Source organism: Pieris rapae, chromosome 16 (assembly GCF_905147795.1).
Source record: "Pieris rapae chromosome 16, ilPieRapa1.1, whole genome shotgun sequence".
NCBI lineage: Eukaryota > Metazoa > Arthropoda > Insecta > Lepidoptera > Pieridae > Pieris > Pieris rapae.
Genome location: NC_059524.1, coordinates 7,410,982 through 7,434,141, shown reverse-complemented (window position 1 = coordinate 7,434,141; position 23,160 = coordinate 7,410,982). Strand labels below are relative to the sequence as shown.

The following is a 23,160-nucleotide window of genomic DNA, read 5'->3' as shown; positions in this document are numbered from 1 at the left end:
AATAATTATTTGAGAATCATCAAATCAATTTATTAGAGAATTTTCGCATAGGAAATTGTTGGGCGACTCATCGAAACGAAAGCTATTCACAAACATTCAGCTTGATAGTAATTATTTTTACATCAAGGATCTGTACTACTACTTTAGAGTGTAGGACCAGGATAACGTACCGCCCAATTTGTAGGACAATATGTCTGTTAAATTACATGAATATTAACTAAGTAAGAAAAAAAAAATCAGCTGGTTAGTAATAATTTATGATGACCTCGTTATCGATACATGTCGGAAAGAGGGGACTCTTGATCAAACCATAGATTTTGTAGGACAAATATTTTTTCGAATAATTTAGATAATTGTCTTGAGATTTAACAAAAAAAAAATCAGTTAGTAATAAATATTTGAGAATCATCAAATCAACATATTTTATCCTTGCTACCTCTGTTAGCTACCACAATCGAGAGTTTCGTATAGGAAATTATTGGGCGTCTCATCAAAATAAAGCTACTCGCGGAAAATTAGCTTGATAGTAATCAAGTACAAAAATGGGCGATGGATCCTGGACTATATGGTTTTAATTTCACTAGTGTTTTTATATGTAATGAAACTAAATTGTTTTAAATTAGCTAGTGGTTGGTAACTAAGGCCCGGCGCTCAGTATCGGCATCGGCAAGAAAAGAGATCCAATATTGTACTGAAGGTCGACTTTAACCTTAAGATCAAAAGTTTGCGCATTGTCGCTTTAAAAAACTTTGTCATCGTCTTTTCGAAGACTTAATGTTTTTGCGAAAAGCATTCATATTTACCAAAGTCGTGAAACCATGAATGATATAAGGGCAATAAAACAAAGAACACAAATTTTCAGTACCAATTTATTATCTTTTTTAAGAAGTAACAACTTATCACGATTGTCTTTTTCAGATCTCGATAAAACTAATACAAATATTCAGTTAGGTTAAAATTAACACATGGCAACTCTGCTTTTTGTGACAATTTGCGGCAACAGAGTACCAACTGAAAACGAGGTATGGCTTACAATTTAAGTACAATGTAATTTTGTGGATTATGGACGTATCAAAACCAAAAACACCAATAATGCTCATCAACGTATAACAATAAAATTCAGCTGTAAATAGAATTTTTTTTTTCAAAATACACAAAATAGACGCATACAAATTTAATAAGGATAAGTTCCAGAGAATACACTAAGCGCGAATTAGGAGTCTTTATGTCAAAATTAAATAGGATTTTGACATATAGATTAAATTTTCTCATGTGGGAATAATATTAAGCGTTCGATTCTGAAACTTAACCTTAGTTCCATGAATAGTAACTCAAGCCATTCGGTTTTCAGTCTACGAGTCCATTTAGCACCAAAATACTTAAAATTAATCTACTCAGCTACCGGGCAATATCGCTATCAAACTAATAAAACAAGGGAATGATGCGATACTATTGAAATGATATAGAGAATATGCATAATTTAATATATTGCATACATGATGCCGCCATTGTGTCAAAGTTCTAAAATTTTAATTTAGCTTTTAATCTATGGATAGATTAACTATTATTTAGTCTGTAATCATTTCAAAAGAGTTTGTAAAAATCTTGTACGGTATGGCCCACCCAAACTGCATTCCACTTTGTAAGCGGCAGCTATATAATATTCTTTTAATTCTTTAATGATCTTTAATTAATTGATGCATATTCCCAATACAAGTTTGAATGTCACAGCCCTTAATCGCCATGAAATACAAACTATAACGCGAGGGTTGCCGTCCTTAAGTTGACCTTGGCGTATTCTAAAAGCGGTTTTGTACAACGCTAACGGTAATTATGGGTTAGACGGCAGCCCATAACACAACCTTATTTAGAACGTTTGCAATAACTTAAGATCTCACTATGGATTTCTGTTGAGGAACGCTTTGCCCTCAACGTATTATTGCTTCTAATTAAATTTACTTATATTAAATCTACTATAAATAGGAAACAAGCTTGGTTCGTAACAGATAAGAATTATATAGTTACGTAAAAAGTCAAATCGAAGTTATTCAATATAATTGCGTTTCTAGGTGGTACTTTGAAACAAGAAAGGTACTCCCGAATGTCAAAATCTATGATTTTGACGTACGGCAGTCGGGAACCGCTAGGTATCAACTACATTTTCGAGTAGCTTACAAGAGCTTGTTTTGACGTTTAACATGCGATTAATAAAGTAGATAATTTTATTAATTTAAAAATAATTGATGTGAAACATCGTCGCAACACGCCGTAATACCGTCAGAGGAAGCATCTAAAATAATCAAACTACTGATTTAAAGAATTATTTGTCTCAGTTTAAAAAATTTTCTTTTAAATTTATATCCTGTCTTAAACTATCTATTTATGTATGTACATAATATTTTGGATGTTTCACACCTGCAGGGCTTAGCTTACAACTTTTACTATCATAATATTGCTATAATAAATATACAAAACGGGGCAAACATTCCAACTAAACGAGTCCACACAAAAAATTTCAAATGGAATACAAATAAAACTAAGGTGCTTAGGAATAAAAAAAAAACTTGCATAAATAAAAAATTATCTAAAAATGTTCTTAAAACATCAAAAAAACTTGTTTAAAATTGCACTAATAGTACATTGTTAAAATCCCGACCAAATACTTCGTAGTCTGGAAGTAACATCAAAGCAGAACTGAGACTGTAAAATTCAGACATTCACCAGTTCAAATAAATACTGAATCAGTTCTATAAAGCTCTGTAAGTCCCCAGATCATCTGACCATTCACAGTCGCCCATTCTCATGCTTCCTATGGCCCCCAATTACAAAACCAAGCTGATTGATTCAAAAAAGCCCTTCAAAACGTTAGTCCTTTTAACAATTATGAACCATGTTTGGCACTAAAACTGGGCACATCTAACAGGATACAAACCTAGCAAAGGTCACGCGGGCGTCTTCGATTTCTTTCCGAAGGGCAGATTGATACGACGCTTTCGGGGCTTTGGAACTCCATCTTCCTCCATAAGAGACGAATCCGTGGACTCTTCTTCTTGGGGCGTATTGGGCCCTTGTTCAGCTTCTGGGACAGGCTTTTGTCTAGTAAAAGGTCTAGGTGGCGGTCTGGGTTCTTCTGGATTGTACGGGACTATGTCAGTGCTGCGAGAGCGGACTATTTGACCGGTAAAGGGGCGCCGCGGAGGGGGAAGGGGTGCGCCGATACTACGCATGGAGGCACGTAGTTGAGGCTGAGATTGCGAGTGTACACCGCGGGTTAGGTCTTCACCAGTCCAGTTAACACTAGGAAAAAATAAATTCAAATTCAAAAATCACTTCTTCACACGTAACATAATGCACACGTATTAACGGCAAAACAGAAATATGCTTCTTATTTTACACTACCAGTTCTCAAATCGAGGGCGTAGAACGGAAGAGAAGAACTGGCAATAATAAAGCATAAGCTAAACATTATTTTAAACGAAACTGAAGTAAACATCTTGATTCGTTTGATACTCAACTATACGATTTGAAAGGTGTTAATTAAAAAAAAAATACGAAGAGTTTTTGTGACAATAATAATATTTAAAAAAATAAATGTTACACAGAATCAATTAGTCAATAAATCATTACTCACTTGTCTCCTCCCAACACAAACTGTACTGGATCTCTTCTTCTCTCATCCGGACTCTTTCTGACATCATTGTATGAACTCCTTTTCTCATCTGCTAATCTCCTATCTTCTCGTCTTTCTTCCATACGGCCTTCACGAGCCTCTTGCGCTAAACGTTCTTCTAGTTGCAGTCTGTGAATTAAAATAATGTTAGTAATCTTATTCTAGCCAAATAATCAGTACACCTTAATCTCTCTTTCTTGCTTCTATTCTGTGTTTTGATACGAGCAAGTTTTTCTCTCCCATTCTAAGATCCCCTAGGAACAGTTAAGAATAAGTATATATTGCTAAATTTTAATACATAATAGTTTACGATACTTTTTCATAATGAGTTCTTTAATAATTCTCGCATTTTATGTCGATGCTATTACTTCTAATTACATACATAACACTAAAAAGGGGCATCCGCTAGGAAAATCAAATATAAAAGCTTAATAAACTAAGTATCGTGGGATTGAACATTGTAATTGTTTGCTTTGAGCAATATTGTTAAATTAATATTTATATGAAGAACGTCATTATAGAATCATTTTAGCGTTTCTATTTAAGAAACCAGTGGCGCTACAACGTTTTTAGGTCTGGACCTCAGAGTTCTGTATCTGCTTCATGATCATTTGTCAATGTCCGCGCCGTCGACGATTTGGGTCTAAAAGCAAACCGGTTTCCTCACGATATTTTCCTTCACCGTTCGAGCGAAAGAAAGTCCATTGGTGCACAGCCAGGGATCGAACCTACGACCTCAGGGATGAGAGTTGCACGTGACAGCCACTAGGTCAGCATTGCTGGATGAACCCTTATAAATACAAGTTATCAAATCATTTTACCTTGCTTCAGCAAGCCTCAAATCGAGAGGGTAATGCGGTGTGTCGGCTTCGCTTCCAGATGAATCCTCTTTCCATCCGAAGGTTTCTGACACTAAATATGATAAACAATTAAATACTTAATGGATAAACTTTGTCACGAGTTAGTTTTAATTCCGTTTTGAAATGGGCGTTCGTCTAAATAATAATACAATTATAGTTTTTTAAAACATGCACTTTCCTATTCTTGACGACTGTTACAAGTAATCTTTAATAATTAAATTAAGTAAAAGTTTAATCATTTTTATATAATTTACTAAAAGCATGTATGAGAGAACCCAGAGAAAAGCAGAAAGAATAGAATACAGAAACGGCAATAATCACCCGAGCGTTATTAACAATTTTGAGATTGAAATCAAAATGTCCAATTTAATCAAAACTATACGCATCCAGTCATACACCCGAAATGACAGTGATTGGTTGTTTTTTTTGGATATATATAAATACCAAACATAGGTTTCTATGTACACGCGTTAGAAGTTATATTCCTTTGTCGCAAAAATATGAAGGTATTTAATACATTGAAAGTTACACAGATAAAGTTTATTTTAAATATCACATGAAAGCTAAAATGTTGACTTTAGCTTACTTTAGGGTGTCGGTTTTTCGTGACGGTGTACGCGCGCATTGTAAAAATTTACCCTCATCAACTTTCCATAACGCGCCAAAAGAAGTACAACTTCAAAAATTTCAAAATTAGCTACAGTTTTGAGTTTGGGCGGTAGACCGGAAAGTAAAAATACATATTATCAAACGTAACACAGAATAAAGCGATTCATATAATCTTATTCCATAATAACCTCGGTCGTATAGCCGTTTCATAAACAAAATGCAAAAAAATCTTACCTTCATTCAACGCTGTCAAAGCAACTAAGGGAATAAGGAATTGCCAAATAAAACAAATCACAATCGTCAAAAGCTTTCAAACGTGCGAGTCGAACTTTTAATATTGAGGACAAGAAGCAAGCAATTTGGGTGTGGGTTATGGGATAATGTGAGTTTAGCTGTTTAGGGTAACTTCACACAAAGCGGTACGTATGACTCCAGTACGTTATGAACATATAGATTTGATATACGGTAGTCATAATACTATAGCCAACTCTGAATCCTTTAGACTTTCAGAGGATAATTTAACCGAGGTTATTACGTTAGAATTTCAATTAATCCGTACTTCAAGCGTTAGCTAACTTCACTGTTGGCGTACAAATCTCTTATCGCATTAAGAACGTTAGTGTCCTTAATAATTCTATTTAAAGTTAGATTTTTGTTATAAATTTTAAATCAGCTAAAAGCTCAATGACAGTCAGAAATGATCACAAACGACCAACTATATTATTGATATATAAGATTGATTTTTTGACATATAAGACGTTAATAATATTTAATTAAATCTCGCTGATGAGTGCTGTATAGCATTAGTAGAGTTATAAATTATAATATATTTAGATAAGAGAATTTATTATCCTTACAAAAAAACTTAAATATTTTATCTGTACTGACCGTATAGTGCGTAAATCAAAGACAATAGACTACAATAATAAATGCTATATTACGCGATGCGTGAACAAAACATACTCACAAAGCTACAGTACTAGCCTTAAACGACTCTATAGAAAGTGTATACCTGTAAATTTGTGCTGATTTATTTGACAGTTGACAGTGACGCTTCACACTATGACAGACAGTGATGTTTCCCACACAAGTAAGGTGATAGCAAGCACTAACGGATTGTGCAACAAGGGTTCATGCAAATAAAAAATACCAACACCCAAAGATCTTAATCATACATGCCTTTAATAAATCGCCCTGAAAGCTTCCCTTCGATTGTGATAGATTTATACAAAAATATTTATTCATAAAATACACAAAATCATCGTCATACAATAACTTAAGAACATTAAGAAATCAAAAATAAATAAAAGCATTATTGCCTGTTCTATGACTCGAATCGGTAACTATTAACAAAACTAAGTAACAAATTAATATAGTTGAAGGCTCTATTTGACAACTTTGTAAGTTACATTTTCCGATATATTTCATAGGAAAACTATGTTTTTCCTAAATGCAATTAAGCCAAAATTAAAGACGATCACATTTTTTTATATTTTAAACGCCTTTTTAAGGCTTTAGTTGTTAAAGTAGTAAGGAACTTGTGTTCAATAAAAAATCACAAACATATAATTCTTATCGTCGTATAAAAATATAATTTAAGTAAAATGTTCTTCAGTAAACCTACATCTCTTCAAATTAAGTTTCAAAAGATACTGTCTTTTCAATTCTTACACAGGAATTTGAGCCTCTTAACATAAAGTGCTTTTTTGTAAGTACGTTTTCGGCTTACACCACACTGAACTATTAATAATATTAAGTATATGTACCTCCTACATAACAGCATCGGAAGAGTATATTGAGAAGAAATTTTGTTGGCCTAAGGGCCTAACCTTAGTAGGCTAGTAGAAAAGCCGATGTAGAAAATAAAACTTAAGTTAAAACCGATTTTTTTAATCTGAAACTTGAGCAGCGCTTCGTGGTGGTATTTGGAACTAAAGGGACGCACGAACATCCATCGTTTAAGTTCGTGTTTAAACACTAAATGTATGAGTAAAATGTAATTTAAAACTAATATTAATTTATTAATAGAATTCATTAACAATTAAAAAGAATTTAAAACGGTCAGAACGGGCTGTTTGGCGCCCAGAAATCTCACTATTACAACTTAATAATATTTTAGAGCTTTGACACTATAGAGACAGGCGTAAGCGCGTTTTAGCAACGACAACCTGCGCCATCTATGATTTAGTATTGGTACTAATAAACTAACAAAAAAAAACTCCTACATTCTAGGTTTAGCAGACGTTATAAAAGTAAAAAAGCTACCTCGAGGCAATTTGTAAACATAAATAAAATAGTTTTAGAGCATTATTCGTATTTCTATATATTAAAATTTTCCTAAATAATTTTTCAAATACTTAATTTGTGGGTACTTCAAAATATATACATTCAAAAATTTTAAAAAGTTACATTTTATTTTACGTCGGGTAATTTATAGATAAATAAAGCTGCTCTAATATCGCATCGGCACCCACATTTTGTATGAAAAAAATTACATGTACCTGGGGCCTTATTTTTCATACCAGTAAGACGCAGATTTTTAAGACCCGCATTCTAGTAAGCAAACTTTCTATGTTCAAGATCTAGATAGATGAGGATAAGAGAGCATACGAATTAGAATACGGGCCTTATAGTTCCGAACTCAACGCGAATTCGGGGTTCTAGGTGTCAAATGGAATCCTTACGAATCATCAGCCTTACCTGAGCCGCATAACGAAGTGTCATCGGCTGCACTTAAGTCGTCTTGGGAACTGTTAACGCGACCTGAAAATACATACGACATAGTTTCAACCACATATTAAATAAAATAAAAATTAAATCCACTCCAAGAGTTAAGGTATTACCTAACCTAAATAAATAGGTTAAGTTACATATATATACAATATATTTTAGTTAGTATTTAAAAGCCGTAACAAATATAAAGAAACTTGTATGTTTCTTTATTATATACTAGATGGCGCTATCAGCCACCGCGGTTGGAAAAAGCAATTTGAAGTTTGATAAAAGTTAAAGTCATCGGCGTTGAATTAAATATTGTTTAATTGTGGGGTTACTGAAAAAACTTAAAGAGGGATTGATAATTTTAATAATATAATGTAATTCGTGTAGAGTGTAAGAACTAAAATAAAAATAAAATATTATCAATCTTTCATTTTATCATAATTCCAAATAAAATATGATATATAACTTTAAATTTTTTAGGTTTTAGGTTTTCTCACAATGTCATCCTTCACCGTTCAAGTGAATATAAAATGTGCACATAGAAAGATATATACATAGGGCACAAGGCATATACATACAGACAAAGTAATTTTGTGTGGATTAAAAAAATATTTACCAGTTAAACAAGTAGTTCATTAGTTAACCCGGGGTTTTTTTATATATTGTATTAAAGTAGCGAGATGTAAACTAGACTCAAAATCCTAGTGAATACTTTGATCACACACGTTGAAACAATGGCTGAAAGATACCTACTAAGACTAAATTCAGGAAAATTAATTTATTTAAAATTTTGTGTGTCATATAATATTTTTTTTTTTTTATAGAACAGGGGGCAAACGGGCAGGAGGCTCACCAATATATTAAAGTTCGGGCTCCAACTTTGAATTGGACTATTTGTTACCATGGTAACCACTATGTTAATATCTAAATAAAACCTACCTCTGTTAGGTTGTCGCCCATTGGCAGTACGATACAATGCGCTTTCTAAGTACTGGAGCCCGTTGTTGTTGATAATGTTGAAGCCACACAATCGCTCAATTTGCTTCCAACGATGCATTCTTTCCTATAAATCATGGATAAATTATGATCTGTAAATAATGTATGAATCATACACAAATGTATATGGAATACATGTAGTTTATATGGACCGAGTTTAATAAGTTTTTTAAACTATTTTGTGTTTACTGATTTACAATACGACATTTTTAACATTAAAAGAAAACAAGCTACTTGCGACATGGAAATTTAATTACAAATTTCAAATATAAGAAAAAAATATTGTTCCATTAAAAAGTAAAACAACAATATCTTTAAAATTCCGTAAGTTTTTATTGTCGATTGATAAGTTACGATGTATCACATATTAGTATGAATGAGAAACCTGTAACTCCTGTGTGACCTCATTGAGCGCAGTGCGAGCTTCGACTATGGAGCGATCGACATCGTCTATCGACTTCCCGTGAGTTGAAACGAACGCCCCGACCAAACTGGAGCGTTTCTTGCGTAACTTCTCGCACTGAGGTAAAAAAAATATTAAGTCCTACACGGCACATGGGAAATCGATGAAATCGTCTTGAGACTAAAAATCAATCAGTCCCCATTAAGTTTTATTTGGAATTTCAGTTTTTGGTTATGTTTTGCAAATTAACTTAGGAGCCTTCAAGTATTACATAACGAATTTTTGAGTAAAACGTTACGATGCGGGGCTTGAATTATGCGTTATTGTTAGTATTATTTATTACACCACATAAATGGCAACTTTTAGGTTTAAAGTCTTTGGGTGGTCAAAAATATTCAAAAATTGAGTGACGTAATACTTGAACGCTCTCTTACTGTTTCATTAACAATATCCTAATACCTATGTATATATAAGTTTCTTAAGTGAACAAGTGGGGCATTGCACAAAAGAGGTTGAGAAACCCTGCTCTACATAATCTTTGTTAATAATATGGACTATTGTAGGATGCGTTCCACGCGTTTTACATTGCTACGGCAGCCGTTGTTTTAATAATTTATTTATAGATCCCACATGTTATCATCATATGTTAAGAGCTAACACTTAAAAAATTAAATTCTTTTTTTTAAAGAAACATATTCTTAAGAATCTTGCTACAATTGCGTATGTGCAATAGTTACTCATTTGACTCATTTGGTTGTTTACGAATTGTTACGAACTGACTAGAACACCTACCCGAAGTGGGATGGTGAGTACAAATATATCATAAATAAGTGAAAACCCTAAGTTCGTACATTTTAATCGTTAATTAAATAAATATCTTTTAATTAGCCACAATCGATGAACAATAATAGAAATACTGAAAATTACAAATTCCATCTAAATTCTTAAACTTAGGAAAAATCAAATTAAAACGTTTCATTCCACGTCACCATGAGCCCCCATATACTTACCGCATCTCTGGCCTGCTGCAGTTGCATGTCCGCCTGCTGCTTCTTCCTAAGGTAGGACCGGTTCTCGACTTCGTGGGTGAGCTGGAGCCACTGTTGTAGCCCCGCGGGAGGCGCCCAGCATCTGTCTTCCAACTCGCCCTCCGCCCTTCGGAGTTCTCCTCTGAGCATCTGCAAGACACAAAGCATAGTAAGAAAATTCGGAGCTGGGCCAAATATGACTGACTTATATTAAAATCCAATACATTGTTGACATACGGGAGTCAGACATAAAGACTCGTTTCTGAATCGGACACTTATTGTTAAGTATGACTCCTGTATGTCAAAAATCCAACACGTTCTTACTATCAGTATCATAGTTAGCGCTTAGTTCATTCGCAAAGATCAAAATACATATTCTCATTAAAACTTTACGAAATTAAGTTAATCTTATTTGCAAGCCTTTCTGTATATTTAAACTTTCTCCATGTTTCCCCACAGTTATCATTAAGTATCTTATGTTTGGTTTTTTAGCTTACATTACCTTTGTTTAGCCAATAATTATGCAACTGTGCAAAGCTTAAAGAAAAGCTAAAAACTCACTTCAATTTCAGCTTTCAGTTGCGACACTTCGAGATCAGACCAAGTGGAATTCAGTAATGGTGTATCACCTGCTTCTTTTAGTTTCTTCTCCAAATTCTTCTTCTCTGTTGTTACACTTTCCTGTGTAATGAAAATAATATTTACTAAAGAAGAATAAGTAAACAAAAGATAGCGTTCCTGCGTGAAGTCAAATAAAAATGTAATATATAATAAAATAAAACAATGGAAGTACAACGTTTTAGGCCCGTATATGGTATACGGTTTTGTCATCTTTTGCTTTTCTAATAGTCAAGTAGATGATCAGCCATCCATAAGTCTATTGCATACCAGATTGCTGGCGATGTTTTTCTTCAGAGTACGCGTACATAAACAGAAAGTTCTTTGGTGCTCAGCCAGGCTTCGAACCCATGACTTCAGGGTTAACAGTGGCACGCTTGTAGTGGCAGATAATAGCCTACAATCTTCTTATATTAAAGATCATATATTATGATATACATATCACATACTTTTTATTTATGAAACAGGGGACAAACGGGCAGGAGGCTCACCGCCCAGGATACCGCCGCCCATGGGTACTCTCAATGCCAGAGAGCTCGCGAGTGCGTTGCTGGCTTTTCAAAATATATAAACGTTCATTTACCTGCTCCAACCGAGCTTTCTCCAATTCCTTCTGCATATCATCCAGCGCCATCTCCGCCTTCCGAAGCTGTTCCATATCCCTCAACATCCTTTGAACTTGGACACGACTTGCACGTCCAGCACGCAATGCCGTCCAGCTTCCCACCACTGCACCGAGGAGTAAAGACGCGAGTAACCAGTCCTTCCATCGACTTCCTTCTGAAAGAACAGGGGGTTACACAACAGAAAATTCAAGGAGTTCATTCCATGTATTAAAAACAGTTTTATATATTATGAAGAAAAAGAGTGTCACACGGATATGGAACATTATACTAAATAAACCAACCACATTTTACAATCTATCACACATTAATCATATATAAAATACTATTTATGTATGATATAAATGTTAAACCAAACAGCGCCACTGATTACTCTCAGGACTACGATTTCTCATACAAATTGTTTAGTACTTGTCAAAGTCATGGTAGAACAATCGTATATTAACACCACAATTCTTTCATTAATCTCTAGTTAAAATACAATTTATAACGTGAACAGCGAGTCTGCAATAATGTTTTTAAAAAATTACTGCCTGCCTACTGTTTTGTCAAAACTTAATACTTGACTTAATGATCTATAGCCCCTAGATGGGGCAGACGGTGTCCACAGTAAGATGGAAAGATGTTGGTTAATCCCCACTCTATTCTGAAGCGCTTATTCTGATGTGAGTGATGCATAATCACGTCGAGAACAACGAGGAAAAGTAGTGGCGAAAGTAAACAGCCTTGTCGAACGCCCGCGTGCACTTGAATATCGTCTGAGACGAGGCCATCATGAGTCACTCTACAAGAATAGTTCCTATAGCTGGCCTTTACTAGGTTGATTATCTTTGGCGGGACACCGAAGAAAGTGCAGCGCTGCTCCATCTCAGAATATCGAACGCTTTTACGAAATCAATAAAGGTAAAGTACAACCTTAAGACGACATTTTTCAATTAGACCAAAAAGATCGGTCCTCATATAACAGACATGAAACACAAATTTATGAAGGCAACTATTAATATATGCAACCAAGAGACAATTATTTATTTATGTGGAAATAGTATGTGTTATTGGAAAATTCTTTACTTAATATTTATGAAAATTTTATAAATTTTGGACACTGATTTAATCACTATATAGTAGGTAAGTTGAAAATTACAAAATACATATTTAGTGACAAGTTCGGCAGTTAAAACTTAGCAGGAAAGTAACCAAAAATGAGTCGTAAAAATATGAAAATGGATCATATAATAAATACTGAGCTGTGAAATAGCTATATGGGTAGTAACGAGTGGGCCATCCTAAACCTAACATAACCTTGACATTGTAACACGAACTAACTGGCCAATAATGGCCAGCAATAAAAAAATAACGGCTCAATATTTTTTTCAACTGATCACTATAACTTATCGTATATTTAAATAACAGTTGAAAAAATTACTTCCCCAAATTTTGTTTTTTATAAGCAAATTTTTAGTCTATTATTTGAATCCTCAAGTTATTTAACCACCAAATTGCTCGTGAAATAATCTATTGTAGTTTGTCGGAACAGGAAAACTCATAGACGATTATAAAGAGATTATCGCTTGCTTTGAATTGTATTTTGTAGTATAACCGTTTTTTTTATAGGATAGGGTAATAATAATTTAAATAGATATGAATACAATTTTAACTAGGATGCGGCCCCTATGTGGGAGAAGGCCTAATTCAACTTTTTCCACCCTAATTCGTTTTGTGCCATCGTTATCCTATTTCTTCCAGCTAGCCTCTCGATCCCGTCAGCCCATCGCTCTATTGGTCTCTAGGGATAGGATACAACGGAGCTAGTGGGTCGCCCAAAAGGGCAGTCATCGCAGCAGATGGCCACCAATTTTAGTGGGTGGTGCTGTCGGCGTTAAAGGGAGGACTATGCTCTATTTTTGAACCTCTGGAAATCATATCTACGAGGAAAGACGCACATCGGGAGTAGATTTCACAGTTCACTAATCGTAAAATAAAATGTTTTTTGACGCGGACCGTGGGAGACTTCTAGCCATCAAGGCGAATCACCAACCATCAACCCTTCATAATTTTTAATAACCCAACCATACTCAGTTTCTCTCTTTTGCAACAAACATACCCGTTGTTCATGTCTAGAATGGGTATAAAATATTATATACAAATCAAAAAACTGTATTCATTACATCAGCGGTTGAGCTGGCTTTATTAGTTTTAATTAGTCACGAAGATATTATATTTCTCACGATAATTCTTTCAATAAGTCGTTATTGCTAGACAAATTCACCGTTTGACGTTGATGTTGTTTAGTTTGAGTAAGCAATTTAAAGAATACAGGCCAAGAAAAAACAAGGTTCGAAGCCTTCGTGATATCAAGCTGGTAAAGCATATGAAATCTGCACTGGCGTCTTATGACGGGTTCTTACCTTGTTTTTATTCTTGTTCATATAAAATAGTCATATTAAACCTCATACCCCTAGCCCTTATAGTAAGGAGTAACAAACCTAAACGCAATGATGCTAACTATAGACTATAGACTGCTCCCTCTGGAACCAAGTTCAAATACCCCATAAATATCCCAGTAAAGTTTTTGTTCTCTCGGCTAGGGAGGTAATTTCAAAGATGTATTTCAAGTAAAAAATAACAAATAAAAAATACATTCAAGTAGTATAAAAGTTTGATCCCCCTATATATAAATGTACCTCCTAAAACTTCCAAGATATCTTATCTTGATTTCACCTAAATATCGGAGCAAACCCCAAAATTGATATTCCCTGAAGGAAGAGCGTGTTGACTCAGTACAAAGAACATGTTAATTGTTCTGTTTCATGCTTGATTGTCACGTTATAAGAAGTTCACTTGGTTTTGACATAATTGGAAAGCGACGTATACTAACTATTACTAGCACTAGCTGAACCGGCGAACTTCGTAGGGCCAAAGCAACTAAGGATTGCTGATAAAAGTAATACAATGAATCCAAAATAAATATTAAGTTCTACTACCGAATTATAAGACTCAACATTGTAATGTGCTAAATTTGTTGCAGATTTAAATAGCTAGAGATGTATTCCTTAACTTACAAAAAATAAAGTTCTGTATGTATGTAAACAATATTTGACAACCAATATATATGAGAATGTCAATCCTTCGTCTTTACCATCAGAATGTGGTTGATATCTTGTCGATTGAATAAATTCTTTAATTTATGAATCTTCGACAGTTTGACTTTGAGATAGATTTAATATTGTTTTTTTTCTTTTGTTTAAATTTTTTTTGGCAATTTTCTAATGTTTTTAATGACGGGAGGGAGACAAATACAAAGTCAAGCCGAATCGGGTTTTACGTTTTCAAACGCAGCCAATTTTTTAAAATACATTAGTTCAATACGTGAGTTTTTGTAATATATAGTATAAGTTTTGTTAATCACTTGATTAAAGTGAGTAAATCTCTTTAGAAAAGATATATAAAAAAAAATCTTGGCGATTAAAAAGAGTGGCGGAGAGTTTATTGACAGGTTTTCTCTTCAGTACTACGCCTAGATTTGAGGACTGGAACTAAATGTAAAATTAGAAGCATTTCATATATTTTTTTTGACGATCATAAGTGTACATTGTGCCTACCTGTGCTACCTATATTAATAAATGAATTTGAATAAAAACCACCCCAAAAAAGACTTCTAGTTTTTAAATTGTCATGTACAGTTTCAATTTTTACGAAGAACTTCAATAGATACCGAGAAAAAAACACACATTTATATGTATATATAAAGATTCGATTAGGTGTTAAAGTATTTTTATAACAACCTCAAGGCCGGTTATTAATAAAGGATGATACATAGATCATTGTGCATATTCATATTGTTATTACGAGTGTATGTGTGTGTTTACAAAAAACTATCTACAATTCCTATTGTAGCTATATTTATTATTTGGAAAAATGGTAGCGCCATCTAGTAATAGAGGTTATTAAAAGGATCACCTTTTAGGCCATCGCGATTATTTTAAACGAAACCTAATCTAGCCTTTAAAAACTATTCAATCTATCTCAGACCCGATTCTAATAGGACTTAAGTCACCGGCATGCAAAAAGTGCGTATAATATGTTTAAATGGCAATTATAGGCCTGGGACGTAAAAAACAAATGGCAAACCGTTGTACGGCCTCCCACTAGGAGTACAGATGACCTGGTGGAGAGGAACAGGTCAAACTGGAAATTAAAAAATTAACTTAGGGGACAGCTTTAACTACATAGTAACGTATACAAGTTGGTGTGTACCTTTTTGTAACTACCATTATCAAGAGATTATAACATCAATTAAATTTTTCTGATACAAAGACACCTTGCCTGGGGCTTGGGCAATGCCTTGGCTATCCGGGGTTCATCATGATCCTTGATGGTTACGGGTTACCTGTGTTATTGCTGTGACAGCGGAAATTGTAAGAATGTTCTCCAGATACTGTAGGTATTTACTAAATTAATAAACCTCCAACGCAGTTTCAATTGCCAGCCTGCTACCATTAAACATCTAATATAAACCTAAGCTTTCAGAATATCTTAAGTAGGTTTGCATTTCTTACGCTCACCTTGTTTAATTAAATTTTTCTTTACAGTGGATGCCTGAAATAGATCGCTTCAAAGCGAATAAGGCCACTCAGTGCCCTCCTAATTATTTAATAATTTTATTTATAATGTATTTATCTCAAAGTGTATAAAAATAAATAAAACACTTACTATACAAGTGCTAAAAAATCTTATAATACTCCTAAATGAAACCTCTAAGTTTTTGGTTTAATAATCATCACGGGGGCCAAAATTAACGCGACCTCGTCTTACAAATACTTAGAAGGAAATGTCCTGTACACACGCGTACAAAAAAACCATTGAATTGTAAATCTAAACCATCCTCGAATCCACATGAACACACATTTCCTCAAAGCAGGTCCAGCCGTTCAGGAGTTTTAATTTTAAAAAAGGTCCCGGTATTGTTATTTAAAGCGTGTCCCACCCATGACCTCACAAAAAATACTTCCTTACATTATTGTAAGTTATCTTATTCATAATTCAGTAAAAAAAATATAACAATTAAATTAAGAACACTAGGGGTCGTTCAAGAACATAAGCACCATGGGGGTAAGAGGGAGGGATCTTTGATTTTCTTATTTCGTGAATACGTCACCTGTATTTACTTTTTTACACATATAACCCACACATTGTCTATGCTTGAAAATGATTTTTGAGAATTCCTACAAAAAGTTAATACGTTTATGTACTATGTAAGCTTTGGTTACATTTGCTGACGAGAGGGGGGGGGATAAATTGCAGTACATCTGCTTAGGTAATACTTGAACAGCTCTCAATAATATAAAAATGCGATTCTAGTGAATTCACACAGCGTGCATTGTACACACTCATAAAATGCAAATTTTCTATAGACATGAGTGAAAGTTTAAAGGTGAAAAATTTCTGATACCTTCTATTTGAAACACAAAAAAAACCTCCGCAAGATATGATCTCCAATTGGTACCAAACATTTAACATTCACGTATTAACACGACACAAGGTCAAAAGAAACCGCACTGAATAGGCCATCACAGCGCGGTATGGCGCGAATGAATGGAGTTAATAATTTGATGTTATATAACTGTAGGGTGACAATGGTTTTTTTTTTAATTTTTATTTGCGTTAAACGTTAAACGCTATCATGGAGGGGGTATGGAAGCCCTGTTGCGTTAAACGTTCAACGCTCGTGGGGAGGAGGAGTAGAAAAGACAGAGCGAGAGTGAATGCGTGGCACTCGACGCATACGCGTAGTATACCTCTTACAGACCAGCGCGAGCATTAGAAACGAGTAGCGTCCAATATTAGAACGCAAGAGAGAGAGAGATAAAAGATAGAAAGTAGGAGAGAGAAGGGGAGTGAGTCGTTAGATCTCAAGCACATGTGCGTACATGCTATGCAGCGAAGTATATTTTATATAACTTTATATTTAAATTTATAATATTCATTATTTAATTTACAAAGATGGTATTAATTGTGAACTGTAAGCATTGTTATAGAGTTAGTCTTAAATAAACGATATGATTTCACTAAAATTCAATTTCTATCCCTTTCTATTTTCATTTCCACGTTACGAAGTTTCACTTCTTCACACAGAATTTACAAAAATATTAAAATACTGAGCCGTTTAGTCTTTGATAGGACATGGAATTTTGTTTTGTTATATTCATAGAAACAGGCAGAATGCTCATCTGATGTTAAGTGATGCCGCCGCGCATTGGCACTCTCAATGCCACAGGGCGAGGTCGTTGCCGGCCTTTAAGAATCGGTACGCTGTTTTCTTGAAGGAATTTCTTTACATACTTTCGTAGAATTATAAAAAGGACAAAAAGAGAACAGGTTTTATATTTATTAATAACAACGAAAATGACGAAATGTTGTTGAAATTACATTGACAAGAGAATCTAGTATATTATATTAGCAACTTCTTGTTAGTAATTTTTATAAAGATGTTCGCTTAGGGACCTGCTAGGAAAAAACATATGAAGTTTTATGCCTATTCCTCTCAGGATACGTCCTTGAACAAGATATATAATCTTTTAAAATTATTGTGTCTATATGACACAAATGATTGACGTAATTTTAATAAAATATCCTACAAGTTCACATATGATGGTGAACCTATTCCGTGTGATATAATTCTTTACTAAGTGCTTGGTGGTAATAGGTGGTGAGACGGCATTGTTTGTGCAACGACGACTAATTATTTAAAAAACTCGACGCCAACACTATGTAAATTTAATAAAAATAAATATTACCTCATAGTAAAAATGAGTCACAGAAACGATTCTATAATTTTTTGCTAACAAATTATAACAACAAAAAAGTGCGCATATTTTTTAGGGATTTCCTCACAAAGCATTTAGCAATACAGGCGCAGTGAGGTAAGGGGGAAGGTAAGACAGTGAACATTAAAAACGTATTGGAATTTGACATTGTGCGTACCAAATTTTGTTTTTTAACCACACCTTAGTTAGACTTATGGTTAAATAAAACTAAGGCATGTCTTATCCAACAAGTATCACTTAAACTCAGTGCTAAGTGCTAAAACTCCCTAAACTGAACTTTAGCCAAGTGGTCAGTCAGGCCAGAGTTCAATATTTTCAAGCTCTTGACATGAACTTATTCACTGAGTCTCAAGTACTCATCTTATCCCTTATCATCAGAGCGAAATCACAGTTTGACAGAAAGAGATCAAAGACTTCAGATAAATGATTGCAATTTGCTCGCTTTAAAGATCTTTCCCAAAGATCCTCGTAAAGGCGGAAATATCTTTTTAAGTTTTCCGAACTCAGAACAGCACAATTGATTGTCAATTCTGATAACATGTTTATTAATTGATTGTATTATTTACACTAATAAAAAAATAAATAACTAATTAATCTTAACTTATAACTACGTAAACAGATGGTTATACAAGGTAAAGAAATAGTAATTAGGTAAATAGAAATATTAATAATACAGTGGAGACCACATAACAGTGACAAATGGTTATTGAAATGTGCTTACCTTTAGGTGGCCCGAAGAGTACGACATCCATCGCCTTTAGAGCTAGCTTTTGCTTGTGAATCGGGTCCTTGATGCCCAAAACGTTGCTTAGATACTGCATGTTGTTCACAGCCAGTCTGTTAAATAAAGGTATAACAAATTATACCATAAAATATAAACAATGTAATACAAATAATAAACTTGCCTGTGTTAGTCTGTGCGGAAACCCTTGATATATTGACACTGTTACGTCATTATAGTTTGACAATCATTTTGACACTTAATAAGAAAAATGAAAAGGCATGCTTTTAATTTGAGGGACTATAGCCTCATAGTATAGTTCGCCGCAAAGCAGAAAGTTTAAAAAAAACGGGTCAATGTTTTATCTCCACACAGACTTACATATAGGAGTAGGCATTGTGCTGTCTCAAAAACTCTGTGGACGAAATTTTTATAGCAACTGATCACACAAAGCTGACTTCTTGTAATGCCTCGCTGGAGGGCAACCATCTTGTTAAGCCTGTGTCATAGGCAGGCATTCTATTCGAAATTACCACGTCCTTTTTAATATGTATGTTAATGTTCTTCATAAGATTTCTAATCAATCAAGACTGTGTGTTGCAAAAATTAAATAAAATCGCAACCAAACAATTAAATATGCGTATAATATGAAAATATTAGTAAAATTAATACTAGAAAAATCCTGTCTTGCCAGCATGCAATAGAAAGAAGCATCTTAAAATTGAGGAGAATAAACAAACAAGAAATGTTGACATCCGTAAATAAAAAAACTTACAGATGCACTTGAACAATTTTTAATAAATAAAAGGAGAAAAACTTTATGAATGTTGCTCAAGGCAAAGACAAATGGAAAATATGGAGGAGGCACTAAAAGAAAACTTCAATTTTGTTTAAAACTTATACGAACTTAACTAATACTAATGTTAAGGAATGAATTTAACCAATTATTGTATGGATTAATAATACATAACATTTTTGATTTATTATTTTACCTCGGCAATGTAGCACCAACAACGCGATGTTGCAGGAACAGTGACTTGTATTGCGGCAAATCAACGGACTCCGACAGCCACTCTACCGTTTGTTCCACCGTCCAATTTCTGACCTAGAAAATCAGTTACATTAAAGACGACTTTTAGGGTTATATATATATATATATATAGATATATATATATATATATATATATATAGATACATAGATATTCAAGTGGAAATCCTATATATTTATATAAGAAGGAACTAAATCAAATTCAACTACGCAACTGATACATTGATAAAATAACCACAACATAGAATACTTAATGTCTTTATTGGCAACCATGACAGACACGAAGAGATCATTCAAATATCAAACAAAACAAAAAGATACTAATAAAAAAAAATAAACAAAAATCGATTTTAAACTGTGAGGTGAGCAACTATGGATAACCAGACCTAGCTCGTTTATCAAAATGCTCAATCTGAACATTGGTGAGCTTTGGCCAAAACGCGTTCTTCGGGAAGGAGGGACAAATGGAACGAGCTGGTGTAGAGAGTACATGAAATTTAAATTTTGATAAAAGGTTCGGGTATTCGGATATCAACTAGATAATAACGAATAGGGGTTATGAGTTTGTCGTGTCGGTGTGTTTGGCAACGAATGGGCCAATTCTTGCGGGTTTTGTTGGAATGCTGACACGACCGAGATTCTTAGATAAAATTTATGAAGATTTGCCTCAAGGTTATACAAATTATCGTTGTGCTGATCACCGCAGGGTTTCCAGCAAAATCACTTTAGTTATTTAGACAGTTAGACAGACTAGTTTAGTTAGTTAGACATCGCTATAGTTCGAGAGTTCTTGATATAAAATACAAAAACGTATAATTTGTGTGGCGCGTAGCAAACAAGAATTCTATTAACATAACCACCACGGCTTTTCCTAACTTATTCAGCATTTGAAACATCCATATATTCTGAAATGGTAGTCTGATGTGGTGTGTAGGGTGTCAGGGGTAACATAAAATCTTAATGACAGTTACCTCAGATCGTAGCCAGGCCTCCCAAAGCTCCTTGACAGATATGTGCATATCATCGTTGTGATGAAACGCCCGTTGCCGCTTCTCATACCCACTGTCGTACTGCAACTCTTCACGTAGAAACTGAAATATGTCAAGAATTCTGATGATCTAATCTAATCTACATCTCTAAGTGATTAGGTATCCTCGGAGCAATGAGGTCGCTCCATGAAGCCTGCGAGTGCCCAGGAAACTTCTGATTTTCTGGTAGGAGCTAGAAGGTTCGGTACGCTCGTAAAAAGTAAAAAATATGTTTATTATGAAATATAAGATACAGGTATCACTTATTCCACGTCATTTAATTTGTATCGCAGACGACCCTAATCATTGGCAACGAAGACAGAGGGTGAAAAGGCCGAGAGAAAAAGGCGACGTAAAAAACTCTCGGTACTTTTAAAATATAGTAAATCATCATCGTAACTTAAATGATAATAGTAATTATAATATTATACTACTAAACGAATATAAATTTACCAAATTACTTTTACCTACTTTTTATGATTTCGACATAACTGCGATAACAAAATAAATCTAAAATATAATTTATTGTTCTCAACCACTTCACATCCGTTTTTTGTTCAACTAATGTAGGTAGTTTGTAAAACTGAGGTGGTAATAAAACACTAGTCGAAATAAATCATTATTCACAAAATGGCACGATTTCAAGAAAGCGTCGGTTTTTAAAACAAACCCACCAGTTTCTTCAATTAAAATTCCCTGGAATTATTATTAGTTTTACGATTCGAGGAAGCATTATTGTTATTTCGTTTATGTACGTGATTATCAAAGTCTCAATGTACACAAATGTTCGCGTGTCAATACATATAAAGATAGCTTCTTCATTGTTCTAAAAAATTATAAGTAGGTACATGAATCTCCAAATTGAGGTTTTCATTAGAAAATATTAATTTTAGTATTTTTGAAGCCCTGATACGTTATAACACCTCGCGTTTGTGTGTCTATGTGTATTTATTATTGTTATCCATCAATAAAAGAGAGTACCAGTTCCTAAAAGGCCTTCTGGCATTAAGTCTCCATCCGGACACCTCAAATGGGTGGTCCCGAGCGTTTGTCCCCTGGTGCTGTTCTATAAAAAAGCCCCTAATTTCATCGATTATGATGCTATTTTTCTAAGAGTGGTTAAACGAGATAGTTCTTAACAGCAACGTGTTTCTAACTAATATGTTTATAGTCTAAATCTTACAAGCATGATGGGCATTTAATGAAAAAGAATATTAAACGTATTGCCTAACATTTGGACCATGTATCCTGCAGAAGAAAAAGATTTCTGAACATTTGTTAACTATCATTTTTTGTGAGCAAGTAACGAGTGTTATTAATGTTTTTACTTCGTCGCTATTCACATACACATAGAAAACCAAGAATGATTAAAGACGTGGTCATTAAAAGGATCTGCGCTAATGAGTGGCAGACGGTTGCTAGGCTCACAATTTTAAATGATAATATGACCACCTATGCACTCATACTGACATAAGGCTTGCGTTGTCGCCCTTTTAAGGATTGGTACGCTCTCAACTTGAAGGATAACAATTATAATATAGTACCACTATATTAAGTATCAACATATTTTTTTTATTTAACTTTAAGCTATACATACATAGCATTAGCAATTTATATATATACTTACTACCTCTAAAAAATTTTTTAATACTCGACAATATAAACATTTATTGTTTACATTGAGTACCAAAAGTATTGCAGATAAATTTTAAAAAATTATCGTTACCATGGCAACAAACTTACATCATCACTTTCGCTCAGGTCAACATTGCCGTTGGCGTCATCATCCAACTGTCGGTGGAGCTGTGTGATCGCCTCCAGTCCAGCATGGTCCTGGAGACATGACGGCTCGTTGTTGCATGCCACTACTGGAATTAAAACGTATTCCTATAATGATTTATATATCCACTAGTCAAACAATACCAAAATGTCTTTTCCTTTTTTTAATCACTATCTTTGGAGTTATAACCTACTAGCTGACCTGGCAAACGTCGTCTTGCCAAACTACTAC

The 23,160-nt window shown here is 34.1% G+C and overlaps 1 protein-coding gene across 2 annotated transcripts in view; it reads right to left on the bottom strand.

Annotated features, from left to right (window-relative positions):
* Positions 1–851: 851 nt before the first annotated feature.
* LOC110994405 (stromal interaction molecule homolog) overlaps positions 852–23,160 on the bottom strand; it is a 37,070-nt gene continuing 14,761 nt past the window's right edge. Inside the window, exons 2-14 of one of the 2 annotated variants that reach the window (XM_045631551.1) lie at positions 22,893–23,017; positions 21,093–21,212; positions 20,066–20,178; positions 19,074–19,189; positions 11,489–11,685; positions 10,849–10,968; positions 10,270–10,437; positions 9,242–9,376; positions 8,800–8,923; positions 7,840–7,902; positions 4,492–4,582; positions 3,632–3,799; positions 852–3,297 (exon numbers count right to left, since the gene is read on the bottom strand). In XM_045631551.1, coding sequence (XP_045487507.1) covers positions 2,943–3,297; positions 3,632–3,799; positions 4,492–4,582; positions 7,840–7,902; positions 8,800–8,923; positions 9,242–9,376; positions 10,270–10,437; positions 10,849–10,968; positions 11,489–11,685; positions 19,074–19,189; positions 20,066–20,178; positions 21,093–21,212; positions 22,893–23,017 — 1,895 coding nt within the window. In that variant the 3' untranslated portion in view covers positions 852–2,942. The remainder of the gene's footprint in view (positions 3,298–3,631; positions 3,800–4,491; positions 4,583–7,839; positions 7,903–8,799; positions 8,924–9,241; positions 9,377–10,269; positions 10,438–10,848; positions 10,969–11,488; positions 11,686–19,073; positions 19,190–20,065; positions 20,179–21,092; positions 21,213–22,892; positions 23,018–23,160) is intronic. The other variant, XM_045631552.1, reaches the window with a different exon arrangement.